The 26120-nt window shown below is 43.7% G+C and overlaps 2 protein-coding genes across 3 annotated transcripts; both read left to right on the top strand.

Moving 5' to 3' along the window:
* Positions 1-3374: 3374 nt before the first annotated feature.
* LOC128490336 (volume-regulated anion channel subunit LRRC8D-like) lies at positions 3375-5754 on the top strand. Its single transcript, XM_053462183.1, has one exon. It carries the CDS (start codon positions 3375-3377, stop codon positions 5709-5711), a length of 2337 nt encoding a protein of 778 aa, XP_053318158.1. The 3' UTR covers positions 5712-5754.
* Positions 5755-7506: 1752 nt separating this feature from the next.
* MAP2K7 (mitogen-activated protein kinase kinase 7) lies at positions 7507-17989 on the top strand. Of its 2 annotated transcripts, XM_053462185.1 has the most exons (12): positions 7512-7637; positions 9851-9898; positions 10569-10707; positions 11447-11513; positions 12121-12234; positions 12506-12625; positions 12729-12836; positions 13527-13706; positions 14007-14087; positions 14270-14412; positions 15564-15609; positions 15780-17989. In XM_053462185.1, the coding sequence occupies exons 1-12, from the start codon at positions 7520-7522 to the stop codon at positions 15915-15917; spliced, it is 1302 nt and encodes a 433-aa protein (XP_053318160.1). In that variant the 5' UTR covers positions 7512-7519; the 3' UTR covers positions 15918-17989. The 2 variants fall into 2 exon arrangements, with proteins under 2 accessions (XP_053318161.1, XP_053318160.1); XM_053462186.1 differs by lacking the exon at positions 9851-9898 and having other exon boundaries at positions 7507-7637.
* Positions 17990-26120: the final 8131 nt, after the last annotated feature.

The following is a 26120-nucleotide window of genomic DNA, read 5'->3' as shown; positions in this document are numbered from 1 at the left end:
CTCCATAAAAAGTTAAGATCTTCAAAGTATTAGGAAAGCAGACGGGATTTGGGTTTGACTGACGGCAGTTTGAGCCAATCAAATATTTGCGTGGGGGATACCTGCCCAATGATGTCACTTCGGAGAGGAATGAGCCCGGAGTGTTAAGGAATGAGAGCTATTGATTGATAGATCCCATTATGCTGAAAGAAGTTGGGGGCGCATACTTTCAGGCGTTCTGAAAAGATGTCCAAGTGAAATTACACAAGACACGTGCTGGAACTTGTTGAGAAATACGCGACTCGGCTGCTTCCTGGTTAAAAAAAAAAATGCTCGCCCGAAGAGGTAAGAACAGAGAAATCAGAAACACAGCGAGAAGGTAAGAAAGGCAGTAGTTCTAAGACTAGACAGACTCAGAGATGTAGAGACCCGCAACTGCGAGGATGGAAAAGGAAGCTGGCATAGAATGTATATAATTGGCCCCTCCGATATGCCAAAAATGCCAAATGAGAAAACTCATGATTAAGAGACATCGGGTCGCTCTATAGGTGAGTACACAGTGTTTTACATCTCGCATAGACGACTAGGAATATTTCATGGCTAGATCAATGGAGAATTTCCAAACGTGTGGGCAGTAAACTGGCACCAACCCTTAGAAGTAATGGGTTTTATCCGCGCAATACAGTTTGCAATCATTTTCCATACACGTTATCGATTCACTGATTCACCCGTACAGCGAACTTTATGAGCTCCTAGAAAAGAGAGGCATAAGTGGAGGATGAGGAAATATCTCCCAATGATTCTGATTCAGAACCGCGGGGTTGGGGTTAGGGTTGCCACCTTTCTCGCCAAAAGGCATTTCTGGAGGCAGAGTGACATATAGGGGGTTAAAAGGAATATCATGGGGCACTCCAGAAAAGCCTTATGCCCCCCATATAACACCCCCCCCAACTTACCACTGCCTCTGACTCCCTGGTGCCTCGTGGGGGCAGCGGGTGGAAGCCCTTCATGAAATTAAAGGGGCCGGCATGCACGCACAGCGCCGCCCAATCGCCATGCCTCAGCTCTTCGTCCCACGTCTTAAAAGGGGTGGGACGAAGAGCTGAGGCACGGCCCTGGCTCTGGGCACTCCCCCTCCTGCCAATCACCCATTGCGAGATACCGGCCAGATGGCAGCCCTAGTTGGGGTCCTGAAACTTGCTGAGCTCCAACTCTCCCCCCGAGACCCTGCACAAAAGTAAGGGTCCCAAATGATGGAGATCTCAAATGTGTCGTATGCATATAGGATGGCGGCAAAATGCTGCTAAATATCTCCTGATGGATACACTAGGGATGGCGTTCAGTGGCTTTAATAACACAGAGTCTCATAAACAGTTTTGTATTTTGGCTGCTCTTGAATTGCTGCTTCTGTTTGACAATAAAGTTTTGTGACCACCATGACAGCATTGCCATGGCAATCCATTCAATTCTCAAAACTTTATCGTCAGACAGAAGCAGCAATATAAGGGCAGCCAAGTTACAAAACTACCTTTACACTTCTCACTCCAGAAAGCATTTAGTAGACACTCAGTAGAGAGACCAAGTGCTTTGTAGCTTTAAGTAACAATTTTTTGCCCATTATTTCTTCTATATTGCTGCTTTGTCTGCTTGTAACAATAAAGTTTTGTTATTTAAATGCACCACCATTTTATGTAATTTTTTAGGACGGCAACAGGCGAGGGTTGGTGGCTTTTGGCTTGAGAGGCAAGTAAAGCCAAGCGTGCCCCCAATCTTTATCAGCTCACATGCGCAGACCCGTCTCTATATATATTTTCTGTGAAGCACATTACTCCGCTCGCTTGTGGCGCCATCAATAACGTTGCGTTATATGACCCTGCTGAGCACCAGCTTCCCGTAGCTGCCCTGCTTGAAGAAATCAGACCCCGGCTCGTTCCTGGTCTTTTAAGAAGGACATTCACAAAGGTTTTCAGTGGATACCTTCAATGACTATAATCAATGGGTGAAAAAGTTTGGCATGAGCACCAACACCCTCAGTTAATCTCGATGACAGAATCATATAAATATATGTTTATTCTTTCAATAGCTGAAACACGGGGCAGGATAGATATTTACGCGTGTGTGTGTGTGTGCGTGTGTCAGCGGTCATCTTCTGAATAATAGTCTACTTTCTTAGAACGGTATCAGGGCCTGGATTTTCCATGAGGCCTTTGTCTAGTGTGTTAGCGGTGTAACAGAAGGTATCAGTGCGGGCTTAAAGAGACAGTTTAATGTCCCAGACAACCTTACAGAGAAGTTGGCACTCCAGAGCTGCAGCTCTCTACCTCCTCCGTGGTCCAACAATTCTTGCCATTGGTTGACCGCTTGGATTTGAAAGTTGGGCATAACATACATTTAAAGGAACCTCTTAGCTATCGTTTGCATTAAAGTGCTTGTAGAATCATATTTCTATATGTACTTTAATACGACTGCTGGATTGTCCCTTTAATGGTAGCACCACCCACATACATCCACTCTTTTCACAAACCGACTATCGACTATGGATTTGCAACTATTAATGGCATCCGGATGGCTACATCTTCTCCCTAAAATTGCACACCCTTGAGGACATAACTGATTTTTTTCATCTGGTTACACTGTAGAAATGACTGAAAACGCAACTGAATCCCAAAACTACTCACTCTAATCAGGTGGAAGCGATGTCAGCGCGACGTAACGCAATTCTATGACCAGCTGCTTATAAATCCGAGAAGAAAATGTTTCTAATGATGTCACCAAATTGTTAAAAACAGGGTTTATTGCTACCTATATAAATCTACTCCACGCAGAATTAAACTTTACAATAACAGTGGAGTTAATTCACTTAAGAAGGAGTTGGCAGGAGAGTTGCAGTTTTATCTCCATTTTACTTTGAGCTTCTGCTCCAAAAATAACTTGGATGGTCCTGTATAGAACATTTAAAACATTTCTTCACCTCGCTGACTGAAGTAAGCATTACCCAAGGGTGGTTTAACCTTTCTTATAGAGAAAAGGAGTTTGGCCTTTATACTGCATAGTGAAGCCACACATTCTCCTGCCAACACTTTAGTGAATAAACTCAATTCCAACTGTTTTATGTCTTCGGGACCCAATTCGCAATTGTTTCCTTCATGCATCTACTCCTCATTGCTCCCTCACTAGATTATCTTCTTCATACCTTCCATGCTCGTGTCCGTGTTTGTCCCATTGTTCCAATCTTGCTTTACACAATCACATTTTGATTTCTCTGCTAATCTCTTTTGGTTTATTCAATTTTCTTCTCACTGTGCCTCATTCCTGTTTCTAGTATCACTTCCGTATCCCTTAATTCATCTTTTGTCCTCCATTTCCATTTATATTTTTCTTCTGTCATTTTAGGCATGATCACCGTCACGGAGGCTGCGTCCCTCGGTGCGTCGCAGGCCCACTTTAAGGCTTTGAAGCCTTGGTGGGATGTCCTCATGGATTCCCTCCTCGTCATTATGCTCATGGTCTCCTTCTTCTCTGCAACACTTCTTATAACTACGGACAAAGTGGTCTGCATGCCAAAGTCTACAACTCCAAACATAAACAAATCGGGTGGCATGGATGATGTCTTAATTTCACCAACAACTCCCAAGCAACCTGGTCACTTGACAAATCTGGACTACCAACAGTACATGTATGTCAGTGTAGTATGCTACCATAAAGTGGTACCTTGGCAGTCCAAATATTTTCCCTACCTGACACTCATCAATAGTTTGCTTCTTCTGGTCAGCAGCAACTTCTGGTTTAAGTATCCCAAGACATCCTCCAAAGTTGATCATTTCCTTTCCATCTTGGCCAAGTGCTTTGAATCTCCCTGGACTACCAAGGCCCTTGCAGAGACCGGTGACCAACCCCCTCCTGAGCCTGTTCGTCTGAAATCCAGCTGTTCCCGTTCTGTGGAATATTCTACCAGAACCCCGCTCATAAAAGAATTTCCATTTTCTCCCATACAGCAACCTGTCTCTACCATCCTTGACAAAAAGGAAGAGCAGCAAGCGAAAGCCTTATTTGAGAGGATACGTCATTTTCGGGCTCATGCTGAGGACTCTGATGTCGTATATAGAGTTTACGTAGGACAGACGGTCACAAAAGTAGTTAAAGTAACAATCGTGCTCGGATATGCATTTAGCCTGGTGGGATCCTTCAGCTTCCAACACATATGCAAACCTGGAATACAGAATCTCATGGGATACTCTGAATTCACCTGCACCCATAACCTGGCCTACATCCTTGAGAAACTTTTATTAACTTACATTCTCCTTGTATGCCTGTATGCTTTCTTGTCAGTTTTTGCCTTGATTTGGCTCTTCACACATCCTCTTAAAGTCTACTCTTTTGAAAAAAATAATGAGGGCAACGTATTTGGAGACATTTCAGATGTGAAAAATGACTTTGCCTTTATGTTGCACATGGTGGACCGCTATGACACCTTATATTCCAAGAGGTTTTCAGTGTTCCTGTCTGCTGTGAGCGAAGGGAGGCTGAGGGAGCTTGCAGTGAATTCAGAGTGGACACAGGAGAAGCTTAAGGAGCAGATGAAAAAAGACAGCAAAGGACGCTGTGAGCTGCATCTTTCCATGATCCCATCAATTCCAGTAGCTCTCTATGACCTAAGCGAAATTGAAGTCCTCAAGCTAGAACTAATCACTTCTGCAAAAATCTTAGGAACTGTATCAAATCTAAGGTCTCTGTCTGAAATTCACCTGTTGCACTGCCCTGCCAAAGTAGATACAGATGCATACCGTTTCCTTCAGGAATGCCTCAAAGTTCTCCACGTTTGGTTCACTGACCTTGAGGAGCTCCCTAACTGGGTTTACTCCATGAAGAACCTTCAAGAACTACATCTTTCTGGCAACCTTAACCCTTCTAACAACAAATCCATTAGGCTGCAGACTTTACGAGGTCTCACTGACCTTCGAGTCCTCTCCCTAACAAGTAATCTTTCCTACCTGCCACCTCAAATCTGGAATTTAGCAGGACAACTTCATCAACTAAGAATTCATAATGGAGGAACCGTGCTTTGCTCACTTGGCCAGCTGAAAAAAATGAGCCATCTTACAGATCTTGAGCTCCAGCACTGTCAGATAATGAAAATCCCGGCAGCACTGCCTAGCCTAACCAACCTTCAAAGCTTGGATTTGACATCTAATTTGCTGCAGAGTGTGGAAGAACTGGGAAACCAGCATCGACTCAGGAGCCTAAGAACACTGAGACTGTGCCATAATGACATTAATAGCCTCCATCCATCCATTGAGAATCTTTACAATCTAGAGGAATTCTCTGTGTCCCACAACAAGCTAGAGACTCTGCCTGCGACTGTTTTCAACCTGGTCAAACTGAGACACTTTGACATTAGTAATAATCGCATCAGAGTTATCCCTCCACAGGTTGGATACTTGTCACGCTTGGAATTATTGGCAGTTACCGACAACCATATCTCGTCCCTGCCGGTAGAGCTGTTCCGCTGCACTAGGCTCCGCTCTCTTAAAGTGGGCCGTAACAAACTTTCCAGCATCCCCCCAGAGGTCAAACAACTGACTCTTCTGTCAAATTTGGAATTGAGTGGCAATAACCTGACCACCTTACCAGTAGAGATCGCCTGCTGCTCGATGCTGAAGAAAAGGGGTCTGGATGTAGAGGAAAGTGTATTGGACACATTGCCTTTAGAACTGAGGAGTAAATTTTTATGAGTATATTTCATAACTGGTAACTGTCCACATAGTATGTCCTATTCAAGATTTTTTTTTTAAAAAAAAGTATTAATGCACTTCCTGCTCAGAATAAGTTGCTTAAATGAGCAGAAATGCCTCTTCTTTTAAAATTCTTACCATAAATGCTATTAATGTGTTTTAAAGCCGGCTATCCTTTAAAGCAGGGGTGTCCAACCTGCGGCCCTCCAGCTGCTGCAGGACTACATCTCCCATAATGCTCTTTCAGCGAAGGGGCTGACTGAGGAGTATGGGAGATGTAGTCCTGCAGCAGCTGGAGGGCCGCATGTTGGACACCCCTGCTTTAAAGTTGTAGGATTTAAGTTGGTTCTCAGGTTCTTCTTCGGTTCTCTGGTGATTATGCTTTTGGGTGACTACCTGCAAAAGCATGAAGCCGTATCCTCACTGTACTACGTCAGTTCGTATTTGATCAAAAATATATTTTGTTATATTGTGGTATAGCTCAACAACACAGGTTTCCATGTGACTGATAAATAAAATAAATACCGCCGGGGAATATACATTATATTTTTTGTTTTTTTCACACTTTTCTTTCTATAATTATACACATCACAAAAATTGCAATAATCCATGGAATATTCAACTACAGAGACCGGAATCCCATTACTCAACGGCTCACTAAACCAGGTTAATGGATCTGTAGCTGGGACTTTGTTTGTTTCAGGAACCAGTGCCAAGAACTCTAAAATAGAGAACATCATAGCTGAGGTCCCTTTACATTTCTGTGGTGTCCTCCTTTTAAATGCATGGAGGGATTATGTAGAATCAGCCCAAATTTGCCCCTTTTCTTCTCTGCCTTCTATTTGACTTGCATTAGATATGTTCGGCCGAACTCATCTCCAGCACTGGTTTGGCAAGCGTTCCGAGGACGGGGTCGCATGTGCAGAAAGCATTTCTGAAGAATGGATATTTAAGTAGTCACCGGAGCACTTTAATGAGCATTCTTCTTTGGAAGGGCTGTCGGGGACTTTAAAAGGGCTGTCGGGGACTGTGAACAGATCCTTTAATGCTTTATTTTAAAAACTTTGGGCAGGGCCGTGACGCCCATTTAAGATTGTTGAGGATCCTGTTAGATGTTGTTCACATTTACAAGCGCTGCATGGAACACACCAGTCTTCACACGCGCTCGCTTTAATGCATTGTTTTGCATGTCAACGCACGACGGATTCTTCACAATTCTCTTCACACATCCACCTATTCCTCAGCTTCTGCCCCGTAGAGAGCGCATGCGCGAGGTACTTACCTCCAGCCAGCACTAACGCCGGCTCGCACAAGATTTACGGTGGGGGTCCATGAAGACTTATTCACTTTCTTACCCTGTGATTGGTTCCCTAGAACGCAGATATGGGACATTACCATGCACTGGAAAAAAACATGTGTTTTTACTTTTTCTCCAAGCGCATTAAAGTACCTTCTAAATTATTTGCATTATTATGCAATTATGGATATAATATGCATTTATATTCGGTGAAGCAGTAGACTGTCCCTTTAAGGGGTGCCGTTTACAGCAGGACGACTCCAGACACGCGCCGTCTCTTGCAGGTACGCATGCGCACTGGAGCCTCAATGAGTTCCATTACCGAGCGTCGCTGCCCCCCCTCTACGGGCTGTTGGGTTCTTTCGCGCACGCGCCTGGCAGCAATTCGCGTAAGGCGCGCGCGGTCTCAGCTGTCAAGCTCACCCTCGTACGCGTGCGCAGTAACAGCTGTCAGCCTCCGTCCGCGCGTGCGCACTATGCTGTTTGTTTATTATTAGTGCGCGGAGGGAAGATGGCGGCGTCCTCTCTCGAACAGAAACTCTCCCGTCTGGAGGCTAAACTTAAACAGGAGAACAGGGAGGCGCGGAGGAGAATCGAGCTGGAGATCAGCCCGCAAAGGCCCAGGCCCAGTAAGGATCCTAACGCGCCACAAGAAAGGGGGTAGTAGGGAGACGGGCATATAGGGCCCGAGCAAGAGACACATAGATGGTGGGGGAGGGGAAGCACTGGAAGCTGCCTGTGCCGGTTTGCAGGGGAGAGAAGAGAGTGGCGTTAATGGAACGCTGCATTAAATGACGGCGAATGGTGAACCTTAACGGTGCTTATACCGGGGGGGCGAGAGCCATGATAAGAGAGGGGTGATAGCAGGGGCACACGGGGTAAATGATGAATTAACCCCTTTCAGGGCTGATAATTGCAATACGTTTTAATGTATTTGCACTGCAAGGGGTTAGAGATGCAGGTATATAGACACAAAGGCAGATCCACGGTGGCGGGGTCAGCAGAGAAAAAAAAAAAGTGCCCTTGGGGGAATATTTTGTGGGAGAGGCACTGGGAGTTTACGAAGAGGAGCATAGAAGGAGTACGAGTCCATCGATGGAGGAACGGCAGCATTAGGATGCCGGGGATTACTTTAAACGTGTGCAATTCTTTTCATGAAAAGGTTTGTGGATTTTGATTGGTCGGGATGACGCGCTTCCTTACTGAAGCCTATTGAATCTCGGTTGGAAAGGTTCGTCTTGGATTTGGTAGTCAGCAGATGGCTTCACAACCGTCGTTATGTGGACCCCGCTCGTCTTGAGCTCCGCCAAGTTCTCGTGGAGCCTCGTCTTGTTACCCCTCTGTTATATATACAAGGTGCTGAATCTTAGGGCAAGTGGTTTTGGGGAGAAATCAGATGGCCTTAATGGGATGGAAAAATGTTGACAGAGGCTTTAAGTGTTGGATTGAGATGATGCGATGTGAGCTTCTCCTGATGGACCGAGGTGGGCTTGTGAAATATATAGTTGAAAAGTGAGATTTCCTCAATGTCATCTCATGCGCTTCAAGCCAACACAACCCTTCTTGCAGGTGAAACTCCACTAAGTTGGCCCTTCATTCGACGTTGAGGTATCAACAAGTTTATACATTTCCATTCTTATACAAACAGGGTTAAATGATAAAACCCCCTCTCTCCGAGTCAGAGAGGCGACTCTTGTGTTGCAGTTGGCCAGACTGAGGACCAAGGGCAACTTGCAGGGGATCCCCACAGTGTGGACCTGATGCTCTGAGTTATTTGCAGAAGAAGGTGGGATTTGGGAGTTAGATGATCGGAGTGTGGTGGGTTACATCAGGTGTTGGCGTGGATACCATGGGGCAGAGTAAAGCTGGAAGTGTAAGATAGCTTTTACAAAGTAGAGCAGAGCAGTTAATTCAGGTGTCTGAATAAGATGTTTAAATTAGTTGGTCCAGAAGGTAAGGTTGAGACCATGGCATTGGCCTACAGAACTTGGTTTTACATGGCATAGCATGTATTTACCTTCATATGATGCAACGCCAACTCAGTGGCACTACCAATTACCATTCACACTGCTAAATCCCAATCATCGAGGGTTCAACATTAATAATTGTGAACACGGCCTAAGAAGTAAAGCAGCCCTCTTGTTAGCAGTAAGCCTTTCGTTGAGTAAAGCTTTGAAGCTTCCTAAATCTCCGATGGAGAGCTTGCTGTTGAGTGAGGCTCGTTGTCAAACTGTTCAAAAGGGTTGGACAAATTCCGTGTTTCTGAATGACAGGAATGCAGAATCCAAGCTCGTGTCGTGGAATGAAGATCATGTAGTGACAAGACACAGAGGTAGAATGGCTGTAGGGTTCAGGAGATTGGGACGTATGGTTACTGATGTGGCGTGATAGGTGGTGAGGCAGGACTTGTGTATGGAGGGCAGAGCTAACGGACAGCTGAGAGGTTTTTCCTTGCGGAAGATCATGGTTGTATGAGCTGAAAAGCGACCCTATGGCTAAATGCTTACGGTTTCATATAAGGAGTAGCAATGAGTTCCTATTTGTTGTAGGGCGAGTGCACCCAGGTCTTGTATGGAGGAAAGTGTTTGTTTATAGACCATCACTTGATCAGAAACGGGTCAAATTATTCCTGTTTTTGTTTTCCCCTCCATTGTTCCCATTCTCTCTGTCTTTCATTCGTTCTTCCTTTTTTTTTTTTTTCTTTGTCAGCACCTTGTCTCTCAGTATTAAATTTCTCCTTTGCCCCCCCCCCAGTTATTTGTCACTCCCCACCTTGGACTCCTCTTATATTCTGGGTTGATCTGTATTTTATGTTGATTTTTTTCCCCTATTTCTTCCCCAGTTATTCTCATCACTCTAAGCCCCACGCCCGCTCCATCCCAGCGAGCAGGTACAGGACCCCCGTTATCCCCTCTCAGCTGCTCCTGACCCAGCTAAATACCCCCTACTTGGCCCTGTCACACCATTAACACACAGCTGCCGCTTCTCTCTGTCTCCTCTCTGCCCACCTCGCCGTGTATTTCCAGTATTCGTTTTCCCCTCTGCTGTCTCATGCTTGGCATCGCTCTCCCACCTCTCCTCCGTCTCCGCGCATGGATTGGGGAATGTTGCATGCAGCGTGGACTTGGCATGTAGGCTTTGTACGGAGCATGAGCTCAGAAGGACCTAACACGAGGGAAAGCGCATATGGGAAGGTGTGATGTGTGTCGCTGGGAATCGTTGTGTGGGAGGGGAAGCAGAAGGTGCGAAGTGGGTGGCAGTCGCTGTTTGGTTACGCTCCGGAAAGTGTCTAAAGCACTAGAGAGGTAACTCGTGGATATAAGAGAATGTTTGACGTTACACACATAACACGATGTTGAATGAATTAATGTAAGTATGATGGCACCGAAAAGATCACTTGAATGTGGTCATATCCATAAAAATAGGTGGAATGCGAAAGAGTGGATGAGCTTTATAAATCTGGCCAGGGCTCGAATGCTTCCTCGGGATACCTTTCCACCTCTTCTACGCACCACCGTTTCCCTTCTTTTTTTGTTCTTTTTGTTTCCTTTTTTATGCAGCCTTACAGCTTCCTCTTGCCAGCGATGGAGCTCCTCGGTCAGACACTTCTCCGCACCATAACACCGCAGTGCCTGTCCGCCCGAGGACTATGCTGACCCTGCCCCAGCCCAACTACCTTACACAGCGAAGCCTGGAAAGGTGAGAGAATCAAACTGTCTGCTGCCATCGTTCGTTTCTAATCATTGCGTTAAATGTGTTGCATGTTGTCGTAACTCCAACCCAACGAGCTCAAGATGATGGTGCCATGTAAATAAATGAGCTGAATCCCGGGCTATAAATGTACAGATTCATGGAGGTTTTTAACTTTGTGCACCTTTAACGTACAATGTTTGCAGCCAGGAGCTGCTTTTCTTTCCTTGATATACCGTACTTGCCGGCGTATAACACGCACCGGCGTATAACACGCACCCTCCCCAGGACCGGAAGTGAGGGAGGCGTCGCTGCAAATCGTGCAGCTCTAGGATTTATCGGCGTATAACACGCAGGTAGGGTTTCAGCTTCGTATTTAGGTTTAAAAAGTGCGTGTTATACGCCGATAAATACGGTAGTTAAAGGGCAAGCGCAGCCCCTGTGCCTCAATGAAGTAGTGACCATATGGGTTTCTGACTTCACAGGTACGGTAAATGAACCCATTCAGAGAGGAGCGTCAGGTGTCTGCGCATGCGCACTCTCAGTGCTTTTCACTCCTGTCCTTGTGTGCTACAAACAGCGAGACATGGATGTAAAGAAATAGCGATATAAAATAATCCCTTTTATTGGACTAATGTTTCATATTAAATATCAACTTCAGCAAGTCAAAAGCAAATTGATGGGTAAAAGCGATATTAAGCGATGTGAGGCTTTACAGTTTTTACTGTGATCTCCAACTTTCTTCCAGCATTGAAATTGACCAGAAACTTCAAGAAATCATCAAACAGACAGGTTATCTCCTCATTGGGGGGCAGGTATGTCACCATTGGGTTGGAATCATTTATATACGGTACAAATTAATTTCCTGCACATGGATCAGTAAGGAAGAGTACTTATTACAGACTGCCAGCTTCAGCAAAAAACAAAAGTATATACTGTCATTCTTTTGATGTCTATTAACTGCTTTTCGGTAATAAACCATGTTCTCCATGGTTGTTTCTGGTCTCAGTGTGGGACGTTACGTTTTCTTAGTGATTTAGCTGTCTAAGAGGGCTTGCAGAAAAAAGTTTTATATATAGTTATCAGGGTAGGGGTCCTGTAGTAGAGCGGCGATGTGTTAAGGGCAGTTACAGGGTGAGTCGTCTTGTAGTGGCTCCAACCCCAGTCCTTAAGACCCACCAACAGTCCAGGTTTGTTGACTCTTCCCTTTGGATTACAGTATGATAACGCGCATGCTGTTGGTGTGTCTCGAGGACTGGGGTTGGGAGCAGTGATATATAAGTTGATAGAAATGCATCTTCTCCGTCATGTGCAATAGAAGCAGTAAACGTGGGGGATTCCTGGTATAAAAAGGGAAGCATAGCCATACTTCTTGGTGCTACTGGGTCACACCATGTCAGCTTCTTCTGGCCTCTGTTACAGAAGTACCAGGCAGATATTAACGACCTGGAGAATTTGGGGGAGATTGGAAGTGGAACATGCGGACAGGTTTGGAAGATGAGGTTTAAAAAGACCGGACATGTCATCGCTGTGAAGGTAAGGTAGCCGCTGTGTTCTGTACATTTTCATATTAAAAATATACAAATTCACACTTTTTTCCCATCAGTAGCTTATTCCCTTGTAATTAAGAGTTGTTTTTTTCGCTTTGGGCTTCTCTCTCTTTGTGATCTTCTGCCTGTGAAATCTTTTATATTGTATGTTCAATGGATTCCATTGAATATTTAGGTAAATGTATTATTGCTGCACTATATGCATGTGGCTGGGCCTTGGCGGGTTATGTTCTAACAGCTATCTTTGTGTTGTGCAGCAAATGCGCCGCTCGGGTAACAAGGAGGAGAACAAAAGAATCCTGATGGATTTGGACGTTGTGTTGAAGAGTCATGACTGTCCTTACATTGTGCAGTGTTTTGGCACCTTCATCACCAATGTAAGTTCTTGGTGCTCATGTCCTTACTCCTTGGGTCAGTATACTGTCATTCAGTGCTGTCCTTCAACCAAACTGTGACCCTTCTCTCTACCTCGCTTTGTAGACAGACGTGTTCATCGCGATGGAGCTCATGGGGACTTGTGCAGAAAAGCTGAAGAAAAGGATTCAGGGGCCCATCCCAGAAAGCATCCTGGGAAAAATGACTGTGGCAGTAAGTGGAGAGAAGATGCCTTGATTGGAGTGTGTTATGAAGTGTATTTGATGGAAGAGACTGAAAGCAAGGGCAACGAGGACAAGATTTTTGGTTTCATGAGACATATTCTAGGGAAATGGAGGGTTTAATACTGCGATGAAGCCGGTGAAAGGCTAACACACGCAGGGTTACATTGGGAATGAGCAGAGATGCGACTGAAATGCCGCAGACAACTGTTTTACTACAAGTGTTCTCATATGTTTACAACTGACTAGTTTTGTAAACTTCAGCCTATTTTTACAAATGCCTTGGATGCGGTCTTTGAATGTATATTGCCCAATTTCCATAGGGTTGTAAGTAGCGTTCTATAGCATTTAGGTTGCCGTCGCGTGTCTTCCCAGTGAGCGTGATAAATCTAACACAGGACAAATGTTCCTAAGCAAGGCCAATCCGCTTTAACTCCTTCTACACATGACTGTAATATTACATGGGGTTTTTTCTCCCTAAGGTGTGTGGGTAATGTGAGTGAATCATACACAGCAGGTCTGTTGGGTAGGCCCTTTGTCTTTTGCTGTGACCTTTTACAAAATGTTTTTAAAAGCTGCTAAAAGGGGGATCCGGTGTTACACAGGAGGTGCGTCATATTCCAAAGATGAGGACTTTTATCCCTTGTGGATCTTGCAAAGGTGTTTTCTCCGTTTCTTTTAGATAGTGAACGCGCTGTATTATCTGAAGGAGAAGCATGGCGTTATTCACAGAGATGTGAAGCCTTCTAATATCCTGCTGGATGCCAACGGGCAAATCAAACTGTGCGACTTTGGCATCAGTGGCCGTCTTGTAGATTCAAAGGCCAAAACCAGGAGTGCCGGTTGTGCTGCATACATGGCGGTAAGAAAATGCATTGGGAGATGTTTTTCTAGATATTTACATAACCACAATGTTTAGGTTACACACACCTTGTAAAACAGGTTAAGATAAAAAGATGGGAAATTTATACAGCATCTAAGATTGTGCGAGGATGGGATGGTGTGTTGGCTTTTGACAGGTTTAGTTAAGCCTAAATAAATCTCCTTTAACCCAGACCCATAATTTGGCGTCCTCTGCGTGGAGAGATTGTAGTTAAAGAAACAAATTACTAGTTATCCCATTTAGAATTCTGTTAGATATCTGCCCTTCGTCTCTCCTCAGCCGGAGCGAATTGATCCTCCAGATCCGACCAAGCCAGATTACGACATCCGAGCTGATGTGTGGAGTCTGGGAATCTCGCTGGTGAGCTGCTACTACTTTCATTCCATGTGATAGAAAAGTGTTCCTATACGGTCACCATCACAACATTGTCCATGTTGTTTCCCCACCCTCTACCTCCTAATAGTTCCCAGTACTTTCATTTGTTTGTGTTCCACATATGTCCCTCCCTTTATTTTTATTTTTTTCCTGTTTTCTCGTGTCAGGTGGAGCTGGCAACAGGGCAGTTTCCCTACAAGAACTGTAAAACAGACTTTGAGGTTCTCACCAAAGTCCTCCAAGAAGAGCCTCCTGTTCTCCCCCATAACATGGGCTTCTCTTCTTTATTCCAGTCTTTTGTCAAGGACTGGTAAGTAGTTCTTAAAGGCACATTTCCTTTTTTCCTAATGAAGCCTACATGCTTTCATCTGAGTAGCATTAAAACGTACATATTATGTATTTGAACGCAATAGAAAGAGTCCATATTGTCGTGGGGTGAGTGTGTGCCTTTTAAAAAGGTTAGGTTCTGGCCTCAAATGTCTTACCGATCTTACCAATATTGTTCCACCTGCTCTGCTTTGCTGAACACGTTTGTAGAAACATCTTTCCTGGTACTACTAAATGCCCGAACCCTTCCTAGAAATAATTCTTTAGTGATATAATTTCTGTATTCTTATATGATTAAACCTTCAGGAGAGTGGATTACGTGACTCATTGAGTAAAGTGCCAGAGCTCGATTAATTTTTTTTTTTTTTAAATTATTTATTTATTTTTTAACTGTCTCCATCTCTCGTGTTATCAAGATGACATTTATCAGACGGCAGCCATGGCTGTCTGTGGCCATGTACACACAGGTGTTAGGTTCATATGTACGTGTGCCTCGAATACACTATCCATTGTGGCTGGGTAAAGAGTCTACATAAAACTGAAGGAATATTTGATGGTATTAATATACAGATCCCCAAACACAGAATATTTTTTTTTGGGGGGGGATTAAAATGTTCCATAAAACGATTTCATCAAAATCAAGAGCATATTGGCGTTTCACCGTGTATTATTTCTGCACTAAAAGACAAGACAAATGGATGCGTGACAGAGACTTGTCTCTGCAGATTTGGTACAATATGTGTTTTTATGACTTGGCTGCCCATTCTCACAGAACATAAAACCTGCATGTGTTACTTTTTTCTGAAGTGTCGCATATTATATTATTGTCCCATTCACAAGCAGGCTGATGAAAGTCCTCCAAAAAGGAACTGGCCGAAATATTTAAGTGTTCTCTTCTTTCTAGGGATCCTAAATGAAAGACAGGGTGTCCTTCCCTAAGAACAGTTTGTTAATGCAGTCTAAGCCTTCCTTCTATAATATAACCTCAAGGACTGGAATCCGCCATGGTCTTGATAACTTAAATATCATAATTGATGATTGTTCTGTCTCGTAGACCTTTTGTAAAGCCCTTGATGCATACATGCCTTGTCATAAATGTTAATTATGTGTATTTGCTCTCTGATTTGTTTGCAGTCTCACTAAAGATCACAGAAAGAGGCCAAAGTATAATAAGCTGCTGGTAAGTTTGGCAGTTGGTCAAAAACATTGAACATTTTAACTGATGCCAACAATTTAAAAAAATATTCATAATTCACCCTATTATCTCTTATCTATTATCATATTCCTGAGTGTACGAGCTCTCGGTTTTATGCTAATGTGTCTTTTTTTTGTTTGTTTTTTTTCTCCTAGGAGCACCCATTTATTCGTCAGTATGAAGTACAGGTGGTAGATGTGGCCTCGTGGTTTCAGGATGTCATGGCTCAGACAGAGTCTCCAAGAAGCAGCACTCTCCTGAGCCCCCAAAACCTGCCCTTCTTCAGCAGGTAGCATCCAGCGTGGGAGGGGAGGAACGCCCCTCCCCGCTTTCATTTGGATGCTTGGCTTTGACTCGAAAGGGGGACGATCTTCTATTATGTGGTATTTAAAGAACATTCATAAACATTTTTTGCACCAGTTATTCAGTTGGAATTTTTACGTCACCTTGTGCTGATTCTAGCTTTGATGAGATATAGGTAACCCCCTCCCTATATTTTACTTGGCCGCTATAATGAGACATTATTCACCCATCCCTTCCTCCTATGGACACGGATTCTGCGTCGGAGATCGAGGTTTCATTCAAAGCCCCGTCTGCTGTTCAAAATGAAAACAACCACAGTTCCGGAACATTACAACAGAATGACCTTCTTTCCCATTATGCGGTGTGTTTGTCCCACTGGGAAATATTTCTCGTTGTGTGTGTCGGAGGTTCCTCTTTGCCTCTCGATATGCCTTGAAAGCCATGCATTTTTGTGTTGGCTTTGACTCTAAATTTATTTATGTGAATCGCTAAACCACATAAGAAGTCCCTAAGTAATTATGGACTACTTTAGGGTGAATGTGTCAGGTATTTAAGTCATCCATCAGAAACTATTTCAACTTATTGTATGGGCTTCTCTAGTGTCATTTTAATTACTTTTCCCCATCACACCAGCACCTCCCGATGACCAAGGTACTGGGTATATGGTTATTTGGCTGGCATGCTTTCGGAGACGGTTTTTCTCATTAAATGGTTTTGTGTCTGAGGATCTTCACCCGAGAACCTCTGGATTCCATCAAGCATCTTCTGACAGAAGAGATATTGTCTCCGAGCTTCTATTGGTAGAGATGGAGCCTTCTTATGAATCCTCCACTGAATACATATATACATGCACACTTTATGCAGATTACCTTTGGCGCTAGAACACCACTGTGCTTCTCATTGGGCATCGCTGTTTGGGTGACGGCACCCTCTTGCTCTAGTTACTTGTGTAGCAGGCGAAGTTTGCCCAGGATAAAGAACAGGCCTAAGTATGTGGTAATATTGCTGCTCTCAGGGATTGGAGAACGAGCTGAAAGCATACTGCTATGGGATTAAAATTGCACGAAATGTTTTAATGTTTGGTATGGAGCAAAAACGGGGGGCTGGGATTGCATTCTTGTGTGGGAGATTGTGAAAGTTGGTTCTGGATGTGTAGGGTGAAGCATTCACCTAGAGACCTTGGCTTGGGTCCCATGGTTGGAATAGGAGGCTGCTGTCATTTTGACCTACAACAGCATCTCACGCTGGGTGCCGGACTCAGCCTATCAAGCTTCTTGGATCGCAAAGTTGATAGGGGCCCAAGTCGAGATGTTTTTTTTCTTTTCTTTCCCCTCTTCATGCTTCAACTGAGTTTGGAAGGGCTGTGTCAAACATGATCTATAGCTGGAGATCCTACAACAAAAACTACAAGTACGGTGAAGGCAGTAGCAGATGACTTAAACCCGTGTGACCTTTGTATGGACTCCTTCATAACTCCACAGAGACTAAATTCAGGCGGCTACAGCCATGTTATGTGACGCTAGGATGTACGAGATGGAAACGCGCATGTGCAAGTGGTGCAACAAAAAAGGCAAATGCATGTGGGAGAGGGATGGCTACAGAAATGTTGGTAAAACTATGAAAGGTGTATTGCTCCAAATGTCTAATGCAGGGAGGTATTAGCAGTGATATTCTGCTAGTCAGAAGGACCGTACACAAATGGGCCTATAGATGCAGTTTTAATGCATTATCCGTTGATGTCATGAATATGTGACTACCCTCCTGAGCGGGTGGCTGGGGATAGGAGGGTCTTAATATGACTGTACCAAAGTTATGGTGGAATTACAGAAAGGGTTCCCATTGTTTCTTTTTTTATGTCTAATTATATTACTGCCACGAAGCAGCGGACACTGCTATTCCGTGTGGTAGTATGTATGTATGTATGTGCGTGAGTGTGGGTTTTTTCCCCCCCAGTTCTTGCCCTTGTGCTTCAGTATATCCTATATACTATTCCTGTTGCATGGTGTCTGGCTGGCTCCTCCGTGGAAGAGCCACGTTTAAAATAAAAACTGCTACCACTCTTCATGATGTGTATTAAAAATGCTGTGGGTCGCAGGAGAAGGGACAGGCTTATCGAGAGGAGCCTGTGATGCAGCGCACCCTGTTCCAAAAACCATTTAAAGAAATGCACTACATGTGATCTATGCTAAGGGTCCTGATGATCCTAGTGAACATGTCTGGGTTGTCTACTTTTCAGAAATATATATAGCTTTACGGGTTATTCATGGATTATGTTTGCTATTAAAAATAAAAAAACAAGCATACTGGCAAAAAAATACAAGGCCGCAAATGTAAGGGGATTCTATATATTATATTTATATTTCCAAAATCAAGACGCTTGATGTAGAGGGGGTTGAGATATTGATATCAGCTTCATAATTTGGTGCAGATTATCACAGGAAAATTTTGGGGATTTTTATTTGTATTTTTAATCCTAAATGTTGGCCCATTCACCCAAATGTGATTCCAAAAGAAAAGCCCTATCTGTACTCGAAAACCCAATATCTACGGTAATTTGTGTGAATACGTTAAAAATTAAAAGGAGGTATCATGGTTGTCAAACAGATCGTAAAAAACTTAATATAGTATGCTGTAAGAGTTTAATAGAGGGGGGTGGAGGAGTTTTCTGTACCCTCCCCCCGGTAACTCACATGTACGTTGACACACACTTGCACAAATGTTGTCACACATAAATGCTCACACTTACACTGACATGCCATCACACACACACTTATACATACATGCTCTTTCACTCTCTCATCCCTAGCAAGCAGCTTTCTGGCAGCTCACGCGAGGTCCCTTTCTCTTAACCCAGGGTCATGTGTGCATTATATGACCCTGCTGTGTTCCTGCCTCCCTGGGCCAGTCAAAAATCCATTAAGGTTGCAATTGTCCCTGTGCGCACCAGGCTAGCCTGCTTCTACCTCAATATCCTCAGTCTTTTTCCCTGTCCTTCCCTGTTTCAAGGGAACATTTCCTTGAAGCCTTAGGATTTCCACCCTGTGCTTAGCTGTTTTCTGGATCCAGGTTGCACCTGGTGGTGTAGTGACAGCAAGATGTTTTTGGGAACAAGAAAGGAGAAATGAAAGAATGATGAAAGCGAAAAGAGGGGAGAGTGTGTATATACATAAGAAAAACGATGAAAGAGAAAAGAGCGAGGGAGAAAGGCCAAGACGAAGCAAAAATAGGAGAAAGGAGAGAAAAAGAAATTAGAAAAAGAGGGAAACCTTTTAACTGTCAGAGTAATAGGGAGTGGATTGTATCTGCATAAAAAAAACTTGCTCGTTGTTTTAGTGCTCACTCAGCCTCTACAGAACCTCAACCTCAAGTTCCAACAGCACACGGAGATCCCCAGACTACAGAGCAGGATGTATCTGATCTCCCGCGTGTCTGATAGGAGTGTGTGTAACACAGAATATAATAGAATAGAATTATAGAATATAATGTCTTCTGAACATTGTCTCTCCAACTCCACTCGGTGTCCGCACCTCATGCATTCAGGTTCTCTTAGGTTTGCCACTGAGCCACTATCACTCCTGGAGAAGGTACCCGGAGTTTCCCCTGTGAAGTGTGGATGCAAATGGCCACCACCCCAGGAGTTTCTAGGAAATAAAGAGGTAAATCCTTTATTCGGCGGCCTCCACTCAAGTGATTCCCTGAGGAATTTCCTTTAGTGACCGAGGGATGTTGCGTGGATTGTGCCCTGGAGGGTTATTCCTGCAATCTGCTAACTCAGGTAGGTGTCAACATACATTTCAGCTCTCCTTAGTATGTAGTCTGCTGAAAGGCCACATATATAGTTCCACGATAAGTCCATTTGGCTTAAAAGAGAGCTCTGTCTAGGATCCATAAAGAAACAGAATCCACAAAAGTATAGTATCTACAAAAACACACAACTTACCGTTAAGTCCATTTATAATATCACTACTGAAAAGTACAGGTCCTAGTACTGATCCCTGTGGTACCCCACTAATAACAAGACCTTCTTACCCCCAACATCCCCATAAGGGTTACTTTATATTATTGAGCTGGAAGTTTTACATATGAACAGTCTTGTTAGTGGGATCCAGCGCCTTATGGCTCATTGTTCTATTATCGTGGTGACTGTATTTGGATATTACCCTGGAATCTGAGGCAATGACTTTTATGTTTTCTACAGGCTTTTTCATAATTTCATATTTATTTTGATTGTTAATTGCGTTTCTTTAAGAGTGCACTCATACAGATTAGTCCTATGTCCTTTGGGAAAGCTGTCTGTTCCAAGAATGTTGCTTCCTGCAAAGCCCTTGATAAGCAAACAGGAAGGTATTCCTTCCAAGGCTCAGGTATTCGGCACAAGGCTTATGACTTTTGTGGACCCCCAAAGGCAGCTGGTTGGAGACACTTTGGGTCTTTTCCATTCAACAGCATTACAGACTAAATTTCAATGACTGTCCCATTTGGCATACTTTGCCAAAGTCTAGACTGTTGGGGTATCAATCAACAAGGCTATTGTTAATTATGTACACATTTTTAGTCCTTCTTGCAATAACCTGTCCATGGAGGTGAAGAGTTTGAGAAAATACCTAACCCTTGCTCTGTATTTTGCCAGCAATACAGCTGGGGCTGAGTGCTCTCGGCAGACTGCGCAATGCACACTTCCACGTCACAAAAGCTGGCTCTCATCACGGATGGGAAGAAGGGTGCCTCTATATGCTATAACATCTAAGACTTCCTAATTACAGTCCCTCATCCTCGCCTGACAATGAAGCATTGGTATTTGTTGCTTATACTTGTAATCTACCTCTGTTGGGTTATAAATTCCAATATAAATTCTGTTCTAAACCAGCTTTCCCAAGAGAACAAGTTGGATCCTGTTTTCTGGTGGCATCCTCTGATCTCACAAGCCTAGTTTCATCATTCACAGCTTTCACACTGAGAATTGTATGTCAGGATGTTTGTCTCTTTTAGGAACCATGTCCTCAGACGCTGGCATTCTGTGGTGAGCCCAATGGCACCGGAGGGGTTAACAGAAGTATTTCCTCTAGCATTGTCACCAGTTAAGATCCACTTTGGCTCACCCAATCCACAATCAAAGGATCCCCAGGTCACCATTCACATGATGGTAAAGACTCTGAGTATTGGGAAGAATGGATTGGTTTTGCATCACAAATGATGCCAGCAAAATAAGTTAGGGAGCTCACTTTTGGGGATTCCATCCAAGGAATGTGGTCCTCTTTAGAGAAGGATCTGCCCTCCAATCTTTTATGAAGCTCAGGCATGACCTGTGTCACTTTCACCCTTTGATTTACGACCACTGGATCAAGATCTGCATGTCCAGACCTTGCTTCAAGGCCACAGTCTACTTCTGCCTCTTAGCGTGCAGATTTCTTTCTCTCTGGGCTGTCACTTCCAATGTGTCTTCCTTGGTGCTGTCTCTTCAGGACATACGTTTCAATGTGATAGTAAAATAAAAAGAATGAAAATGCACTCACAAAGGTGGCTCCAATAATACAGATGCAGCAACTAAAAGGCAGATAAGGAACATTAAGCAGTGAAGTAGGTTCCAAAAATAATGTAGTGCTTTCCGATTAGATTTGGCACAGCCGTGTGGACACCTCTCGCTCTCTTTCTACGGAAGCCCAACAGGATCAGAAAGGGTAAACACGTTTTGTCCAGGAGACTCCAGGAGAACCCTGCCGCAGTGTTACTTTTTTTTCTATAGGCCACCCCTTACCCTCACTTTTCATTTTTGGAGGAGAAAGAACGCTAATGTACTATGTACAATGTATTTTGTTCCTTTCCCATTTAAATCCCCCAAACTGCTTCCCGGAGGAGGGCTTCTCACTTCTTTGTGACTTACAGGGGCTGTTGTAAAGATCAAGTTGCTACCTTAGCCACTCTACACCAGTGGGCTCTTCTGGATAATTTATGTGAGTATGTTGCATGTTTTGCAGTTCGAAAATATTTTAGAAGACTCACTTATACAGGCCGTGCTTTGCCACACTGGTGCAAACACACTGACCACCCGAAGCCACAATGATGCTGAGGACCTCTCAATCACACATAGCCCACCAAACCTACTACAACGCATACTCAGACATATATATCACAGACCTCAGCCGCGCACACACTACATTTCCATGACCTCTTTTTTAACCTTCTTTCTGTAGTAAACAGAATGTTAAGGTCTTGATCAGACACATACAAAAAGCGTGATTAATCTATGGGTGATAGAAATCAGTTCTAACCCCTCTTGTTCTCCATCAAGATGCTGCTACTCTTGGGGGTCATTTTATATTACATGACTCCAGCAACAAGCCATAGATTGGCCCCGGTACAGCCAAGCAGTATCATTTTTTTCACAGTAGGCCAGTCTGGCCCTGGCAATGGTATAAAGAACCACTGAACCCCTTTGAGGCCATTGGTTCCTGAGCATTCTATGCGGATGTCTATATTCCCAGAGTTGCCATGATTTCTGAAGAAATTAAATACGTCCAAGTAAAGATGGTCTTTCGAGAACTTTTATAACCCAACTAAAACTGATAGTAGGAGGGACCAACGCAAAAAAAACATATTTATTGTACAAAATTAATGGAATTTATATATTGTAATGGCATTTTATTAAAAAAAAACATGCAAATATAAACTTGGAAATAGTCCAATGGAGAACACTAGCCAATAGAAGTGAAGGGGAGGGTTAGCCAAACAACCAATGGCCACAAGATGAATACCCATTCGGCTGTCTGTGTGTTTATCGGGAAGGCACCAGAGAAGTGTCTAAAGCCCTTGTCACGACCCAAGTCAGAAGTTAGTTAATGATATAATGCTTGTACGAGTAGCACATTTTAATTATTAATTATTGTTTTATATAGCGCCATCACATTTCGGAGCGCTGTACAATGGGTTGACAGTACATAACAAGTAGTGTTTAACATAATTTGACTTACTGGAACATGGGAGGAGGGCCCAGCTCAAGCGAGCTTACAATCTACAGGGTAGTTAGGGGGTATTACACAATAGGTGCCATCCATCCCAACTGCCACCCATTATCCAAAGACATGGTCATCTGTGTGACCTGGCCAAGTCATATCGGGGAATAATTTTACATAGTATTTTATTGACCATTTTTAGTGTCCACGCAAATGTCTAGTCTACTTTATTGGAAAGGCAGCAGCTGGAAAAAGTCCTACTAAGCTTAGTGTAGCCATCCGGGCAATGGCAGCGGGTGTAAGACGCACATACGCCCGTACCTAATGTTCCTGGCCAACTGGGGCAATTTAGCAATTAAGTATGGCTTATTTCACTGATCTATTAAATAAATAGGCATGATTATAGGTTTAATGTATTCCTGTCTGTACCATATCACCGAACAAAGCAAGTGCACAGCTCAGATAGATGTAACAGTTGCCTGAAGACCGGGTCGAGGTCAAGAGATAAAACTGCCTGTTGTGGCTTACGTAGGCTCCAGACCTGGACGCCAGAGGAGGGATTAAAGCAATCCTCTGTAATTTGAACTTTCCATCTAGTCTTGTTATATTAAAAGACATTGACATGTTCATAACACAGTTCTTCTAGACCAGGTATGTCTGTAGATGGATGCTAGATGTTCCCCAGATTCCACCCCACATACAATCCAGCTTCTGTTTGAATGTAAGAAAACCTAGGATTTTCTGTTGCTTTATTTAAAATTTGCTGACTTTTTTCGTCCTCACGCATCCAAGAGACCTCTGAGCCAGAGAATCGTGAGTGCCCAGACAGTTACCCCCCTCCAAGAAGAATATTTATCCCAACGTTCTTTGTGGATGTGTAGGCAAGATGCAGTTCCTGGTCTTCATTTTGCTTTCTTCCACAGTGATGACGGGTATGTACATAAGATATGGGTTTACCCCATAAGTGTGAATGTGAAAATGTCTAGTTCAGCTATGGACGCTGTTCAGCGGTCTCCGGTCCATACTTTTCTACTACTTCTGTTATAAACCATTCTGTATTCCTTACTGTCCTATCTACTGTGCCACTGGCTGGTCAACCAATGCACCAAGTGTGATCCGTACTGTTCCATCGATGCTGTTTTATAATTTTCCATAAATACGTTCAATAACACTTAAGTGATTGTTTTTCACAAACTCCAAGTAACTTGTCCCTTTCTGGGTTTTTACTGACCCACGGCACGAGAAGGATTATGGATATGTTCTCTGCTTTTCTACTCAGTCTTTTACATATTTTTTTTTTTTTACACTCCTTAGTTCCAGAAGTGCTGTTCTACACAAAATAGGTCAATGGGTTGGATGGATGATTCATACAAAATGATAGCATTGCTTTAGTATCAAGATATTGATAATTGCAATTCTTTACGATAATGTAGTCGCATACGAGTCGAATGGTTTTTTTTATCAACATGATTAAGAGATGTAACAGCAGCAATGAGTAAATAAAAGAATGGTCAGATGCTGCTTTTTATATGTACTTAGCTTGATATCATGTTTCTGACCTTGCAGTAGGCAGGCACTGGGGGGGAAAGCAATGTTCTGCTAATCCCCACTTCTGTCTGGTACGGGGGCCATTAGATTCTGATAATAGGCAGTCCTTGAGATGGGAACAAGGTGTGTGTTTACAATCAGTTAATGGGTGGTTGCTTTGGTGGCATAAACTGAATGTGTGGTTTCAGGGGGCCACTGGGTGGCCACATGATTGCTCAGGATCATAGCTGCTGTTGTGCAACAGGGAGATGAGGACTGCTATTCCCTTGGTTGTGAAAGCCTGGCTTGGGAATAGAATGCTGCCTTCTGCAACGCCTCATAGCTCAACAAGCCAGGATTCCGTAGAATGGGTTGTTAGATTCTTTGCTATTTTCAGGACCCCCACCCTGGATCGGATTTGATGTTTCCCAAACCTTGTCTGACCGACTCCCGCAAAAACCATCCACAGCTACGTTACCTGCCACATGCAACCGTAATAAAAAGGATGGCACTCCATGGGGGCCCAAGGTAAGTCCTGTAAATTTGAAGTTGGATAAGAGTGAGATTATAAATTTAGTGGGATTCCTGTTCAGATGCTTAGTAGGTAACAGGTCACCAGGGAAGAGGTTTTCCAACCGGTGAAGGACTGGAGGTCTGGCAGTTTGTAAGAAATAAGACCATTTTGGTTCTGGTGTAGGCTACTTTTGTATTTCATGCCATTTATCATGACCTGCACTAGAACAGAGGTCAACTTAGCTTTTGCCTGGTGTTAACAACAACTGGATTCAGTCCTCACTGAGCATACCTCCAGGTTTAATCCAGAGCCTCTGTGTCAGTTACTTCCCCCGAGGAGTTGTTTTTGGCCACGCCCACTTCTACTCCTCTCCACCCAACAAAGGCTGTCTTGGGCTGGTCTGTCATTAAGAAAAATAAGGTTAAGAGCTACCTATCTATACAATTATGGCAGATACAGTAAAACCCTTTTGCATTCAGATGAATTTTTATTCAGCCTGTTTTTGGGAAATGTCCTAAACTTGCACCCCTTGGAGGGTTTTGCCTCCGACATGCTACCACAGAACCTGCAGCCCTGCCAAGAATCAGGCCCCATGGAATGGGGTAAAAGTTAACAATGTAGAACAGTTGTGCAACATTTTCCATCAACTTGACTTCTTCTCTCTTGCTGTATGTAATAATGGTACCTGTATTTGTTTGTTTCCTGTACATGGAGCCTCCCTGTATTTCTCACATAGTCTTGGAGCGCTCTCTTAGGGCCGCCGGAGTGGCTCGCTTGCAGATCGGTGGCCCCGAGGTTCGGTGTGATCGCGGAGGTGTGTGCAGTGTCAGCGTAGGGAGCAGAGTACAAGTTGAGGTCAGGGAATATTCTCAACTTTCACCTTCTCTCAATGTTCTTACCCTGTTATCCATTTTACCCTCCTTATTCCTGCTTCTCTTTGTCATCTCTGGGTAATTTTTATTGTTTAGTTTCCCTCTTTTAAGCTTATTTTTTGTTAACTTTTTTATTCTCAAATTCTCCGCAGGCGTCTCTCCCATCAGTGTCTTTCCCACTTGGTTTTTCCTTGTCTCTCTGTTCCCTCTCCCCTTCTTCTGACCCATTCAATAACTCTCATATCCCGCTGCTCGTGGGTGGGTGCCCAGTGGAAGTGGGCGTGTCCCTCCAAATGATCCCACCCTCACCCTGCACCAGGGATTTTCCCA

Source organism: Spea bombifrons, chromosome 4 (assembly GCF_027358695.1).
Source record: "Spea bombifrons isolate aSpeBom1 chromosome 4, aSpeBom1.2.pri, whole genome shotgun sequence".
In the NCBI taxonomy this organism is placed as follows: Eukaryota; Metazoa; Chordata; class Amphibia; order Anura; family Pelobatidae; genus Spea; species Spea bombifrons.
This window is presented reverse-complemented; position numbering and strand designations above follow the sequence as displayed.

Excerpts from the sequence above, each read along its gene's own strand:
- LOC128490336 (XM_053462183.1), top strand. The coding sequence starts at position 3,375 with ATGATCACCGTCACGGAGGCTGCGTCCCTCGGTGCGTCGCAGGCCCAC.
- MAP2K7 (XM_053462185.1), top strand. The coding sequence starts at position 7,520 with ATGGCGGCGTCCTCTCTCGAACAGAAACTCTCCCGTCTGGAGGCTAAA. Across the intron at positions 12,626-12,728 it reads TTGGCACCTTCATCACCAAT|ACAGACGTGTTCATCGCGAT; the intron begins GTAAGTTCTTGG and ends CTCGCTTTGTAG. Across the intron at positions 15,610-15,779 it reads CAAAGTATAATAAGCTGCTG|GAGCACCCATTTATTCGTCA; the intron begins GTAAGTTTGGCA and ends TTTTTCTCCTAG.